Source organism: Castor canadensis, chromosome 13, assembly GCF_047511655.1.
Source record: "Castor canadensis chromosome 13, mCasCan1.hap1v2, whole genome shotgun sequence".
Classification (NCBI taxonomy): Eukaryota; Metazoa; Chordata; class Mammalia; order Rodentia; family Castoridae; genus Castor; species Castor canadensis.
This window is the reverse complement of record NC_133398.1, coordinates 24,332,399-24,345,700: the sequence shown is the minus strand read 5'-3', so window position 1 is coordinate 24,345,700 and position 13,302 is coordinate 24,332,399. Positions and strand designations below refer to the sequence as shown.

The 13,302-nt window shown below is 43.9% G+C and overlaps 1 protein-coding gene across 5 annotated transcripts in view; it reads left to right on the top strand.

Moving 5' to 3' along the window:
* The window catches only part of Palm2akap2 (PALM2 and AKAP2 fusion), a 457,408-nt gene that overhangs the window by 253,649 nt on the left and 190,457 nt on the right, over positions 1–13,302 (top strand). For all 5 annotated transcript variants that reach the window (XM_074051288.1, XM_074051287.1, XM_074051285.1 and 2 more), the window contains exons 5-6: positions 4,041–4,155; positions 5,278–5,299. In XM_074051288.1, coding sequence (XP_073907389.1) covers positions 4,041–4,155; positions 5,278–5,299 — 137 coding nt within the window. The remainder of the gene's footprint in view (positions 1–4,040; positions 4,156–5,277; positions 5,300–13,302) is intronic.

The window sequence follows — 13,302 nt, the reverse complement described above, 5'->3', positions numbered from 1 at the left end:
ACCTTTTCTTACAGCTTATCACAGTCCACCTTTTGCTCAGAAGAAACTGAGCAGGCCAGTCAGAGACTGTGGTGTGCACCTGTCACAGCCCAAAGAGCCTTGACGAAGCTTGAGTATAAATTGCACTTCCTGCTCATTCGTTATTTTTAGCACAGCAATATCTATTTGGTGCCTTCAGAGGAAACTGCATTAGGTTTCAGTCATGAAACTACAAAACAGTGGCATGTCTAGCCTGGTTGAGATGTTGGTTGCTAAGCCCAGGACACTTAACTTGGGAGGTTTCCCAGCCACTAGGACTCAGGTTTTCCTGAGAAAGTGGTGGCCTGGGCCATTCAGGGCCTTCAGAACCTGGCCCAAGGCCATATGTGCTTTGTAGGAAAACTTTGTACAAAAATCTGCTCCTTGGATCCTACTTGCTTAGACTTACACATGTACTACCCATTCCCTTCTTTCATTTCAGTTGGGGTGAAACTCAGTTGTTATCACAAAGATTTGGTTTCATTGTTGTCATTCCTCCCCACCCCCCATTCCTTCTCAGTTACGCAGCACAGTATCATGACCCAAATCTTTAGCACCTGAACTATATAGCTGTGTGCCCTGAAACCCACAGGCTGTGGAGACAGCAGGCCAGCCAGTGGGCATTAGGTCACAGAATTCTTAACCACTTGGGGCAGCTGCATGGGAAGTGAGTTTCTGGGAGTTAGCCATTTTAATATTAAGTCCGCCATTTTTAATACAATCTTGTTTGTTTTGGAATCCCCTGGAGTGCCTACTTCCTTGGCCAGCCAAACAAGCGCAGTAAATATTGGTTTTGGGTTTACTTCGATGTTGGAGGGCTCCATTTAACTCCTTCATTTGACACTGAGAAGCGAGGCCCTGGCCCCTTCTTCTTCCACAGCCCTTAAGACACTGCCTTCTCAGCATGAACCTTTGGAGGTAGTTTATAGAGCAATTGATTGCTTTTATAAGTGAAACAATCTGATTAGATAAATAATACATTTTTTTTCAGTACTAGGCATTGAACCCAGAGTCTTGTAAGTGCTAGGCAAGTAGTCTACCACTGAGCTACTTCCCCAGCCATGAATTTTTTTCTGAATTGGAAAAATACTTAAAATTATAAAAACAAAATTAAAATCATCTATAATCTGATTACTCAGAGACAACTATCACTGAAAAATTTCCTATTTTCTTGAGCTTAGTGCTCATGAATGAGTATGGTGTTCCCCTCCAGATTTCTCTGAGGATTAGGGAGAGGAACAGGGTAGTTTATGTTGTTTTAAATCTTCTAGTTTCAGATATTGTTGGATATATAAGTATACATCTAATATATAATGACACATATATATGCATATATAAACATAAACATATGTATGTATATTACATTTAATTGGGATATAAATTAGTATATATATGTATGCACACATACATATATGATATACATCCCCACATATATTTGATCTGTGACAGTTAATTACTACTACAATAATACTAGATACCAAACTCCCTCAAACTCACTGACTTAAGCCAAAAGTCGGTTATTCTTGCGGACACTTCTGTGAGTCTGCTGGATATATGCTAATTTAGGCTGGGCTCTGATTTAAGGTCTGACTTTGACTGGGCTCAGGTCTGCCCTATGTGTGTTCTTTGTGAGGCCCAGGCTAAAGGGACAACAGTTACCCAGAGAAGCTCTTGTCCTGGCACTGACAGAGCTACAAGGGGACAAACCCAACTGGGCAAGCCCATCTATGCTTATGCCATGTCTGCTGATATCTCACTGGCTAAATCAGGTCACATGGCCAAGCCCAAAGTCAAGGGGCAGGGAAGAATATTCCACCAACCTTGAGGGCAAAGCAAATCACATGGCCTACCTAGCTCAACGCCAGTGAGTCAGGGAAATATGTACTCCTCTCAAGGAGGCAAGGGGGGGAGAAAAGGAGTATTTTTTGAGATACTGTACATACCAAACATCTACAGAAGTACCCTGTCTTTTGAAATTTAAATGAAATTATCTCAGAACCCACTGGCTAGTAGTATCCTCCAGTCTGTCTAGGAGACCTCCAGCACAGAGCTCCTCCATCCATTAAATTGGTTCAGTTTTGAGTCATTCCACAATCTCATGTGTGATGGCCCTGTTCCACATTCCCGTCCCTCAGTTCCTCCCAAAATATTTACACAGATATGCATAGATTTTGCTGAGCATTTGGGACATCAGAGGAGTTTTGTATCTCAGTATTGCTGTCTCCCTGTAGCTTGGCCCTTCTCAAGATGCTGTTCACATCTCAGCCCACACGCAGCCACTCAAGTCAAAGCCTGTTGAGGAATTTTCTCTGGGCTGAGGAATTCTGCCGGTCTTGTCTTGGCTGGGCCACACCTTTGTGTGGCTTGGTTCAGCTTTTTAAAATTTTATTTGGCATTTGTGTCCTCCCCTTGGTGAATTTTTAATCTAGATAGTGAAATTAATAGTGGATGTTGCTATTTGGGGACCAAATAATTCTTTTTTCACAGGGACTGTCCTGTGCATTATAGAATGTTTAGCAGTATCCCTGGCCTGTACGTGCCAGATTCCAGTAACTCCAGTGCTACTCCCCTTGGAGTTTTGGGCAGCCAGAATAGCTTGCCAATACTGAAATCCCCAGGGGACATAAACACCTCAGTGGAGACCACTGCTGTAAGATGTAGAAGACTTGATAAGAACTGAGACAAACCACATGTGCTAAGAAATGTGCAGAGGGGGGCCTGTAAAAGCCTCAGGGGGCATCTAAACTAAGACTTTGAGAATGGTTAGGGGTTTGGGGTGAGTTTCCTGGAGGAAGGAGATTAGAGGACATGTAAGACTGACTAGGGAGTAGTTCTGTATGGGCTAAGCATACAGTGAGAGAGGCAGGTTGGTGAGAGTGTAGGCCAGGTAGGTCCTGGGAGGCTGGATCCACTTTCACTCTGAGTGAAATGACACATGTATCTGAAGTTATGCTCATTTGGAGAAGGAAATTGATTTTAGGGTTTGACTTCACAGCCCAAGTAACTGGCCCAAAGTCTCATCTATCGAGAGGTCATTTTTCTGACACCCAGGAAGGAAGGAGAGAAGGCCTTGGAGGGGCACAGTGTTCCCTAAATCAATCCATACCTATGTGTTGGAGTTCCTTACCTCTCAGAAAATTCACTTTGAATGCTTCATTTTAGGTGTAAATCTAATGGACTTAACCATGCCAAGGCTTAATGATCTCATCTGTAAAATGGGGATTCCTTACTCATAAGGTCATTGGGAAGGTTAAATAAAATAACCCATGTGACTTCTTAGTTCTTGGCAAAGAATAAATACTCAGTAAAGCTAATAGTTATTCCCATCACTTTACTAGAAGAATACAAATGCTAAGACTTCCCCCAAATCATAGCTGTAGCTGTGTTTCTGGAATATTCCCAGAATCTCCTATCAGTGGTAAAATTTCCCTTTATATAGGATGACTATGAATACTGAGTAAAGTTCCAAAGAATAGGAACAGTTGCATCTGTTCCTTCCATCTCCCCTTTTTTAGCAGTAGAAGCCAGGCCACTGAGGGAGAGACAGCAGGCTCCCCAGCATTCTGGCCACCAGCCATTTCTTATCAATGTTTTTCCTTAGAGCAAGCCAGGCCTTTTGCTCTTTGGCCATCCGTAGAAGAGCAGTTGTTCTGAGATGGCTTGGAGAATATGAGGCTATTTCCTTCAGATCCAGATCTTATGTTCTGTGCTGTAAACATAATCTACCTCCAAATCAGAAATGTGCACACTGGTTGGGTTGGAGTGGAGACACTAAAGTGTATTGCAGACTAATGACTATGAACTAGTGCAGATAGTAGCCCTGGATTGTTTTCCTTGACCCATGTCTGTCAGGCAACGAAGCTGAACATACAGGAAACTCTATAATGTAAAACCTTGGCCTGGTTCTTGAGCATAAAGTAAGGCAGAGACTGCCAGGAAAGTACAAGTCACCCAGCAGAAAGGAGCAAGCCCATGGATGGCAGGACAGTGAAGAAACTTGTCCTGTGTTTGTTGTCTTCCAGGCTGGAGCAGGAAATACAAGCGCTCGAAAGTGAAGAGTCCCAGATATCTGCCAAAGAGCAAATCATCCTAGAGAAACTAAAGGAGACTGAAAAATCCTTCAAGGACCTGCAGAAGGTGAAGAAAACACACGGGATTTCTCTAAATCTTACCATGGGAAAGTCAGCCCTAGCAAAATGGTGCCATCTGGAGAGGCCAGTGGGTATGGAGAAGTCTGAGCCACACACTCTGTGAAATGGGGGTAGATATGTGAGGATCAGGTGCCACCCATGAAGCCAAGAGTGACCTTTTTTTTTTGGTGTGGGGGGGGGTGTCGGTACTGGGGTTAAACTGAGGGCCTTTTGTTTGCCAGGCAGGCATTTTACCACTTGGGTCATGTCCCCAAGTCCTTTTTTCCTATAGTTATTTTTTCTGACACAGCCTCACATTTTTGCCCAGGGGTGGTCTTGGACCTCGATCCTCCTACCTACGCCTCCCACCTAGCTGAGATTACAGGCATGAACTACCATGCCCAGCCCTAGAGTGACCTGACTTTGGGTATGGGTCCACCTTTTCTCACTCCTAGGAGGCATTGAGAAAAGTCATTAGATTAACTTTATTCACTTGCTCTCCAAATACCTCTGCTTAATGCTCAAAGTCTTCTACTGGACTCCAGAATTGTAAACCCAATTCCTATGAAGCAGGTAAGACACACTCCCTGTGTCTTTAATTATACTTTGCTTTTTGAGTCTTTCTTTTATAAAGTAACCATAGACAACACCATATCAAATGGGTACAAATTCCAAATACACATGGAATTTCACTGCTCACAAAAGCAAATGGCACCATGTACTAAAGAACAGAGAACCCGTAAGGCCACTGGGCTCTGAAGACCTCAGAACCTTCCCTCCATTTCGTAATCTTGTCTCCTCAGTAACACAAAATCTAATGAAATTCATTTTAAGATGAGATTTTCTAACATCATTTATCCAACACAACCCAGAATATTTGCTGCATAGTTGAAATAAATCTCTCAGTATGTTGATTGACATTTGATATAAGGTAGGAATAGCAGACCCTTGACTGTTCCCTTAAATATTGGGACCCCAATCAAATTTCCCAGAAGAAAAGAGAGTATGGGGCTTGCCCGCCAAGGTCAAGTTCCTGGCCTGGGCCTTGGGGGAGGGTGGGTAAATGGATGAGGGATTATGCATGTGCACACAGTGACAGTCACGCTCTGCCCTGCTTTTGTTTCCACAGAGCTTCTCCACTGCGGATGGAGGTAAGTGCACTCTGCCCATCTCTAGATGGGAGTTTTCCTCCAGAGCTGCTAAGTGGGTCTCATTCATACGGGTCCATCAGCAGATGTGATGTGTGACTTTGTAAGGGCATCATAGGGAAGGGGCAGCATGACTGGAGGGCCCCAGGAGGTTCACATTCCTGGTCTGCACTGTCTCCCTTCTTCCAGAACTGTTTCTTGACTTACTGCTTCTGTTCCATCAGCCACCCTTCTCCTTCCTGTTAGTCCCCAAAGGCTTGCTGCCTGGGCCTTTCTTGACAAGAGCTCAGCAGAGATGTGCTGAGGTCAGGACAAGGTCAGGGCCAGGTCTCTTGCAGAAGTGAGCCTGTTGTTTCAGTGGCTAGGCCCTCAAGTCACACCATATGTCAGAAGGTCATTTGTCACTTTTCTAAGGCCTCCAGGGTCTTTTTTTCTTTTCCCCTCCCCTCATCTAGCCTCCTTCTCTTATCCCCTCTTTTCCTCCCCTTCCCTCTACCTCCCTCCCTCCCTTCCCCTTCCTTCCCTGCTTCCTTCCTTCCTTCCATCCATCAGAGCACTGTGGTTTCTCCAACCTTCCAGAGTATGGGAACATGGAAGCAGGGCCCTGGCCTCCTGACCCCATCCCTGTTTTCTCGCTTTACCTGGACCATGGGGATGAACTTGGGATTGTGTGCTGCATCCCAGCTCTTAGCTACAAATCTACTGTTCACATGTTCAGTTTGACCCTCAGCTAAATGAGCTAGACGGACTTTAAAATGTGGGGACTTTGGATGGATCAGGTGCCACTTGCTCACCTGGTTCTTGTGAGGTCAGCCTCTAGACCAGAAAAATGATCAGCAGTCAAAGCAACTGGCATCAGAGCATTTTGTCATTTGGAGAATATAGGGGAGAAAGTTTAAAATTGCAGTGATATATAATGTACAAAGGTGAAAGGTACTTGTACTAAGGACAGTTCTGATTTAGGGAAAAAAAATGAGTATTGTGATTTTTTTCCCCAGCAAGCAAAAGGCAAGGAATGTGGATTTGGGCTCCCTGGGCATCTTGGGAAGATGCTCAATTAAACCTCCTGCTCTCAGGGCATGCAGTAGGGTAACTCAGGACCACACCAACAGGGGCTCTGGGAAAAAAGGACCTAGGACAGTTCTAGGAAGAGAAGCTGAGCTCCTCTAGGGGGTGACCCAATTGGGGCCTTTGTCCTGTGATTTGGATGTGGGGCATGGACCAAGGAAGTGGCCTTGAGGCATGGAGAGAAAGCAGAGTTCACATGGTGAGGAAGAATGTAGTGTCAGGCTACATGGGGCAGGAACATTGACCCACAGGCATCCATATACTGAAGAGGGTACATTGTCCTTTCATGCTGTCCCTTCTGTTTTCCCTCCTCTTCTCAAACAAGGACCCAGGACTTCCCTCTGGTAATTAGGAGAGCAAAGGAACCTGCATTTGCTGTCTCTGAGCAGGCTGTGTGAGGCATAGCAAGGAGTCTAACTTAAGCAGAAATGAAGCCACATTTTAAACTCTCATCACCATTTCTTTTATTTGCACCCTAAATTTCTCTCATTTCCTCCTGTATGCCTTCCCACTGTTTCCCCCATCCCCTAAGCATACATAGAGGTGGGAAACAATCCTGATCGTGACTGATAAGAAGACTGGCAGAGAAAATCACCCATGACTCCATCCTCTATCACCTTTTGCCAGGATGGGTGAGCTCAGGCTTAAGAGGATGCAAAAGCCTTGGAGGAGCCCAGGGAGGCATTTCCATGGTGTCACTTGTCACCTTGGCTTGTAATTCCTTCCATCCATGGTGCTAACCAAGTGTGGGTGACCTCTCCATCACACCACACCTTCTGGCAAAGAAAGAATTTTGAAGGAGGAAACACTTGCTTCTAAGAATTGATGTATAGGTCACTTTGGGTTGAGGGTACACATTCTACTTGGGGGATTCTGGGGGGTCTACTTTCTCATTCTTTGTTTCAAAAGCTCAGAATTTTCAAGACCCTCTTAGAATCAACCAACTGTTGTTACTAAGTGCAAATAAGAAATTATTATAGATCAATGATTGCTGAAGAAAACCTTCCATTTTCTGAGACACTGATTACAGAATCTAGGTCCAACTTGGACTACATTCACTGTATAGATGCTACAGATAATCAACAAAGCTTATGAAATGTCAAGGAGATGCTACATGTGTGTGTGTGTGTGTGTGTGTGTGTGTGTGTGTGTGATAACCCTACTCAGGTACACACATGTCAGAGGAAGTGGTTGTACTGCACTCTAGATCACCAATGGGTTTTGATGATGTGGTAGCCCTGGTAACCAAGAGCAATTTATTCCATTCTTGAGTAGAATTTCCCGATCAGCTACATTCTGGTCCCTCCTTCCTCATCACACTCTTGTGGGTTGTTTTTCCTGAGCTAGACAGCAGTGTAACTACAAATTGCACATGATAGGTATCCACTGCTGTCTCTGTCCTTTGCCACCAAGGAGCTGGTAGGAAGTCCTTGGCCAGAATGGACTTTGGGAAATGTATATCCTGGGTCTACTATCTTAGTCCTTGCTGTGTGATACTGAACTTAGTTTCCTATCCCACATCACAGCCTTCATACCAATGATTGGGAAGTCTCAGTCTTTTAGTTGTCTATAGGTCCTGTTTCAAGGAAGTTTTCATTAGTTTGTCTGGCTTTAACTATTTCTGTTCTTTGTAGCTACTATAAATATTTCAGCAGTACTGGAACTAAGATGCATCCTAAATGTCTGCTCTGTAAGCAACTGCTACCTTATCTGACAGCAGGAAAAGTCTTGATAGAGCCCTCAACTTTGGCAGGGAGAGGGCTATTTACTGCTGAGGCCACCTAAAGGTTTGGAGGTCTTATTGCATAACCTTAAGTCTAGTTCTTAACAATGTATTGAGGGGGTTGCCCTGACCTCTTCTTATGCCCCATTATCCACTCCTATATCTTAGCAGAAGCCATATAGTCCCTAGCCTTCCAAAAAGCAGTGGCCATGGAGCTTGTCACCAGTGAACACCAGGCAAGGGAATCTCCATCACGCACTCATCTGACCGGGAGCTGCCTCCCAGAGAAGGCTGAACATGAACCCTAACATCACAAGCTGTTTTAGATGTAGAGTTCCCTGTCTGTGAGTGGCTTTCATTTCCATTTTCTGAAACTTTTGTATACAGAAGTGCCCTGGAAAGTCTAGCATAGAACTTACTAGACACACATGTGGCCGGTTTGTGAGGTCTCCCTTGCTCTTTGTGACTTGAGCTATCATCTTACCTGAACAAAGAAAGTGAGATTTACTGAGATCCCATTACACAGATTTCTGGAAGTCCTCAGTAAAACTCAGAGGTTCTGAAAATCTGCCTTGGTCCCCTCCCCTAGCCTGTCCCTTTAGTCCCAAACTTCTGCTTCATCTTCCCATGGGCCACTGTTACCATATTGCCCCTACCCCTCAAGACAGAGTTACCTTAAGTTGCTGCTCTCTCTGATCCTGCCTTAAACTAGGTTGGGGAACACATTGTTCCCATAACTCCCTACTGTGAAAGTAGAAAGATGTCTGCAGTCTATATTCAGGAATAATGGAGCCCAGCTCAGCATAAAGAAGAATGTGCAACTTCAGACATGTGACTGCTGTCAGAGCCTTTAGCTGAAATCCAGGTCCATCTTAAAACGGTCCCCGCAGGCTGCTTCACAGCCATCTCCCAGCCCACCATCATCTCAAAGTCCCAGTTTCCTTCCTTATAGTGACACAACCTTCAACCATCACACATAAGTCCTAAGAGAGAGAACTTGAACCCTACTCCAAGCTAAGGACTGCCTGCCTAATCCTTATATCCTGTTCATTCTTCCCAAATGGTTGATGTTCTTTACCCTCAGAATGCAATGATCCAATATCAGTATATTCTGGATTATTCAGACAATGTGAGTGAGCAAATGATTGGATTGGTATAGAGTGGAAGTAATCCTAGTCTGATGTCTGTTCATAGTCCTCTCCAGCATGAAGTTAGAAAAAGTAAAAAGAAACTTACTAGGACTACAGCGGTATCAACAGGAGTAAAGAAGAGGGTGGGTTGAAGATGTGGATGAGGCAAAGGCTATGGGACTGATGGATGCTGGGTGTGGGGGGAAGGAGTTAAGGGCACCACTGAGCAGAGAACTGTGGTGAACTGTGGCCAGTGAGCCAAAAGACAGAGTACAGGAGAAGCAGCAAATGAGTAGCAATAAGGGTTCCATTTGGGACATGTCATGTCTGAGGTGATGTGGAATAGTCAGTGGAGATTCACAGTAAGAGTTAGATACAATAACTTGTAGGTCCTGGGATTTCTGTGAGTTATGATATGAGGAAGGCATAGCATTATCAGGAGCCCAGCTTTCTAGAATCTTCCTGCTTCACTTTCCCACTGCTCTCTAGGAGATGCTTGATTCTTCTTGTTTCACCACAGAGGTTTCCTTTCCTCTTCTGATACCCACTCATGTTCATGCCCTCTGAGCCTCACTTCCTAACTGGGCTTGTCCAGGCATTCGTCCACGCAAAGCTGAAGGTCTCCTTCCACGCAAAGCTGAAGGTCTCCTTCCACGCAAAGCTGAAGGTCTCCTTCCTTGGCACAGTAATGCTTCCTGCTGCTGAGCTGATGGTGAGTTCACTGGGTGTTGTAATCAGGATCTCAGGATTTTCTGCTGAAGTATTTAAATGATAGGATAAGTTCTAGAGTTTATCTTAATGCATAAAAAATTGGTGTTTTGAATGAACAAGGCGTATAGAACTGTATTTCCAGTTCAGAGAATGTACTATTTAATGCACACTTTTGGTGTACTCTTCCACATTTGGTCAATCCCTCCCAAGTTGATAATGCCTCCTAACTGGCCCACCTCTGATCTTTTCTCCCCTCATTGTCCTAGCATTTAGAGCTTTCTGATGACTCTTCCAGTACACAGGGCAGTCCTGAGGCTTGAGCTCTCTGGCCAGGATCCCTCCTGCCTCAGCTACTCTGCTGAATACCAGCCACTGGGCAAATGCTTGGCTTTGTTTACTCTGATCCTCTCGCGTTCAGTGGCCGCCTCAGCAGTCCATTATGTAGGGAAACACTCGGCAGTGAACCCATCAGGCCTCCCAACACTGTGCCTAACTGTACTTCCTGTTCTCTGCTACCACATGCAGTAAATTACATTTCTTCTCAGCTCTCCAACCTGCCAATCTTCTGTTCTCAAACAGAACCGTCACCTGGGCAGGAGGGGACCAGCAGAGTGGCTGGTAAGTCCTGGGGAGCAGTTTGGTTTTAAGACCAGGACTGCCCAAAGGGCTTGCATTTCTCTGAGCTTGATTAGTGAGCTGGGTACCCTGATGTCCTCACCTAGGGGACCCCTCAGATACAGACTGCCTCAGACATAGCATTTACAGTAGCCACACAAGGTAGGCACTGCCCCCGACTGTAACTGAAGGTCAAAAGGGATGGAGTTTTGAGGAAGTCATGGAGTTCCAGGGAGTCTTTCTCTCGTGGTCATGGTCTTTATAGCTGTCTTTACTCTTAAAGCTAATCTGTACTGTGCCTTCAGGAATTTTTCTTTTCCTTGTTGGAATTGCACAAATTGAAAGAGCTGTGATAGACACTGAGTGGACAGGATTTTCAAAGCATATGAGTCCATTGCAAGAGTCCTTTCAAAATGGAGTCATTTGTGTGTTACAGATATATATTCCCAAGTCTATCATTTCTGGAGTTATCTCTTAGTTACTGTGGGATGTTTGGGGGAGAGAATAGCAATTGTAAGAATATATGTTTCTTGCTAATGTTTCTGACAGTGGTAGATTTTACAAAATAATACATTTAGGAATAGAGTTTAAAATGTGCCTCAGAAATCAAACAATGCAAATAATAAATCTCTACACTTATCATTTGCTCTACACAGAAATACACAGAGAGTCAGGGATTACATGAAAAATGAATTTTCTAGAGTTGTATAGTGATAATGTAGGTGAATTTAAAAATGAGCATCAGGTTTTATTTTTCTACTCTAGGTAAGTTTATGTTTAAAATAAATTGTATAATGACATCATTTATAAAACAAAATAACCATGGACTTTTAAGCCAGAAGAAATCTTTCATATAGGTCAACCTGAATAATTTATGAAGCGAATAATCCTCTCTTTATTTCAATATAAAAGTCAAATAAAAAGGAAAGTAGAATTGATGGGGTTGTCGTGTCCACTGACTAAGTGTAAATATCTACTAGTCATCCTTCTGTATACTGCATGCATATACAGACCCACAGAATTCTAGTGTTGTATGGGACTGTAAGTGGTGTCTGGACAAACCCAGGCTGGGTCCATATGTCTTGAGACAGTTCCAGGTTGAAAAGCTGGAGTCTGGAGCCTATAGTTGTGCTACAAAGGACTCACTGGCAGCACTGGCAGGCACCTATGCCGGGAACTCTTTCAAGTGCTCCGGAAGGTGCTTCTGAGGTCCACTTGGGTAACAACTGTTGAAATACCATGCATCTTTCCACTTGTTTAATTTGAGCCTTGGGTGCTATGGTTCCCAGAAGTCATGGCTAAATAGCTTCCTGGCTTCTCTCCACAAGTTCCTGTACCCCAAAGGACATATGATATGATCCCACTAATGGGTCAGCCCGTGGACAGGGTAGGGGCAGGGTGGGAAGATTAATTTTAAAAGATAGAAAAGGGATTTGAGCAGCATTGGTAGTCAAGGAATGTAAAGTTCAAGAGAATATATTAATGCAGTTGACATGCATGCTGTGTAAATAGGAATTCACATACATCCTGAACCTTCATATTTGAAGATTCTGCAAAAGAGTACTGACCCAAATAGCAAATGCATTTTCTTAAAGTGTAATGTGATCAGGCTCTTTAAAAAAAATAAAAGCCTACATCTATCTTTGTTAGTTAAGAAATAATTTGCATAAATGCGTTCACTATAGGATGGGAGTACATATAAGAGAAGCTGTGGAAGGAATCAAATTTCATGCTGTTTTTGGAATAGAGTGTTCAGTTCATTATCAATTAAGGTTAACAGTGACTCACAGAGCACATGTAGCATACCAACCAATGGCACTGGTCACTAGAATTCTTCTAGGTACAATCCATTTATTTTAAGAATATTCTTTTGGAAATTTGCACAATCTTCAGGCCATTTGTATGCTACTTTTGAGTATTATGGCAGACATTCTGAGAGTTTGGTGTTTAGACGATTTAGGATTCTGTATGAGTGGAATTTATTGAGAATCATTGCTTTTCAGAATAAGCAGGCTCTGTTCCAGTCCCTTACTCAAACTCTGACTTCCTGGTTTTAGTAGCCCTGTGAAGAGGTCCTAACACCATAGTCACCTCCACCACAGAGCTTAGTATCCCCCTGTGTTGCCCACTCCATCTCTAGTTTGTTCCATTGGAAAACTTCCTCTGATAGAGCCTATCATCTGTCTGTCTTCATCTTCTATCTGTTTCTCCTTATGCTACCTCCTGGAACTGCTCAGAACATATCTATATTCTGATTTCCTTTCAAGTGCTTGAAAATGACTGTCATTTCCTGTCTTTCCCAGGTCCTCATTCTACATCCCCTTTATGGCACTGCCCAACCACTTCTGCTGGCCCTGAGCTGGTGAGATTGCTTTGAGATACCCTCTGCTACCCCTGCCTCCCTCCCATCAACACTCCTCACTTCAATTCAAGGGTTCCTAAAATTCAATGGTCAGAGCTGTCCAATGCACTTCGGGGTAGGCCAGCCACCCCAAAAATAAAATATGACACCACAGGCCATGTGGCACCTTTGGTTTCTACAATAAGGCCTCAGCATCATTCTTACACATGCAATTGCTTAGCCTCTCTGCCTGTTTCAGGACAGGCATTGTGTCTTAAGCTTTCAGCAGAAACATGTGGTCTCTCCCCTTCCCTCCCCCCAGCCCCAAACTGTTCCTCTACCATTTCACCTGTTACACATAGAAGAATCCTCAAAAATCTTCTACTTCTTAACCTCAAAAGACAAAAATAAGAATGAA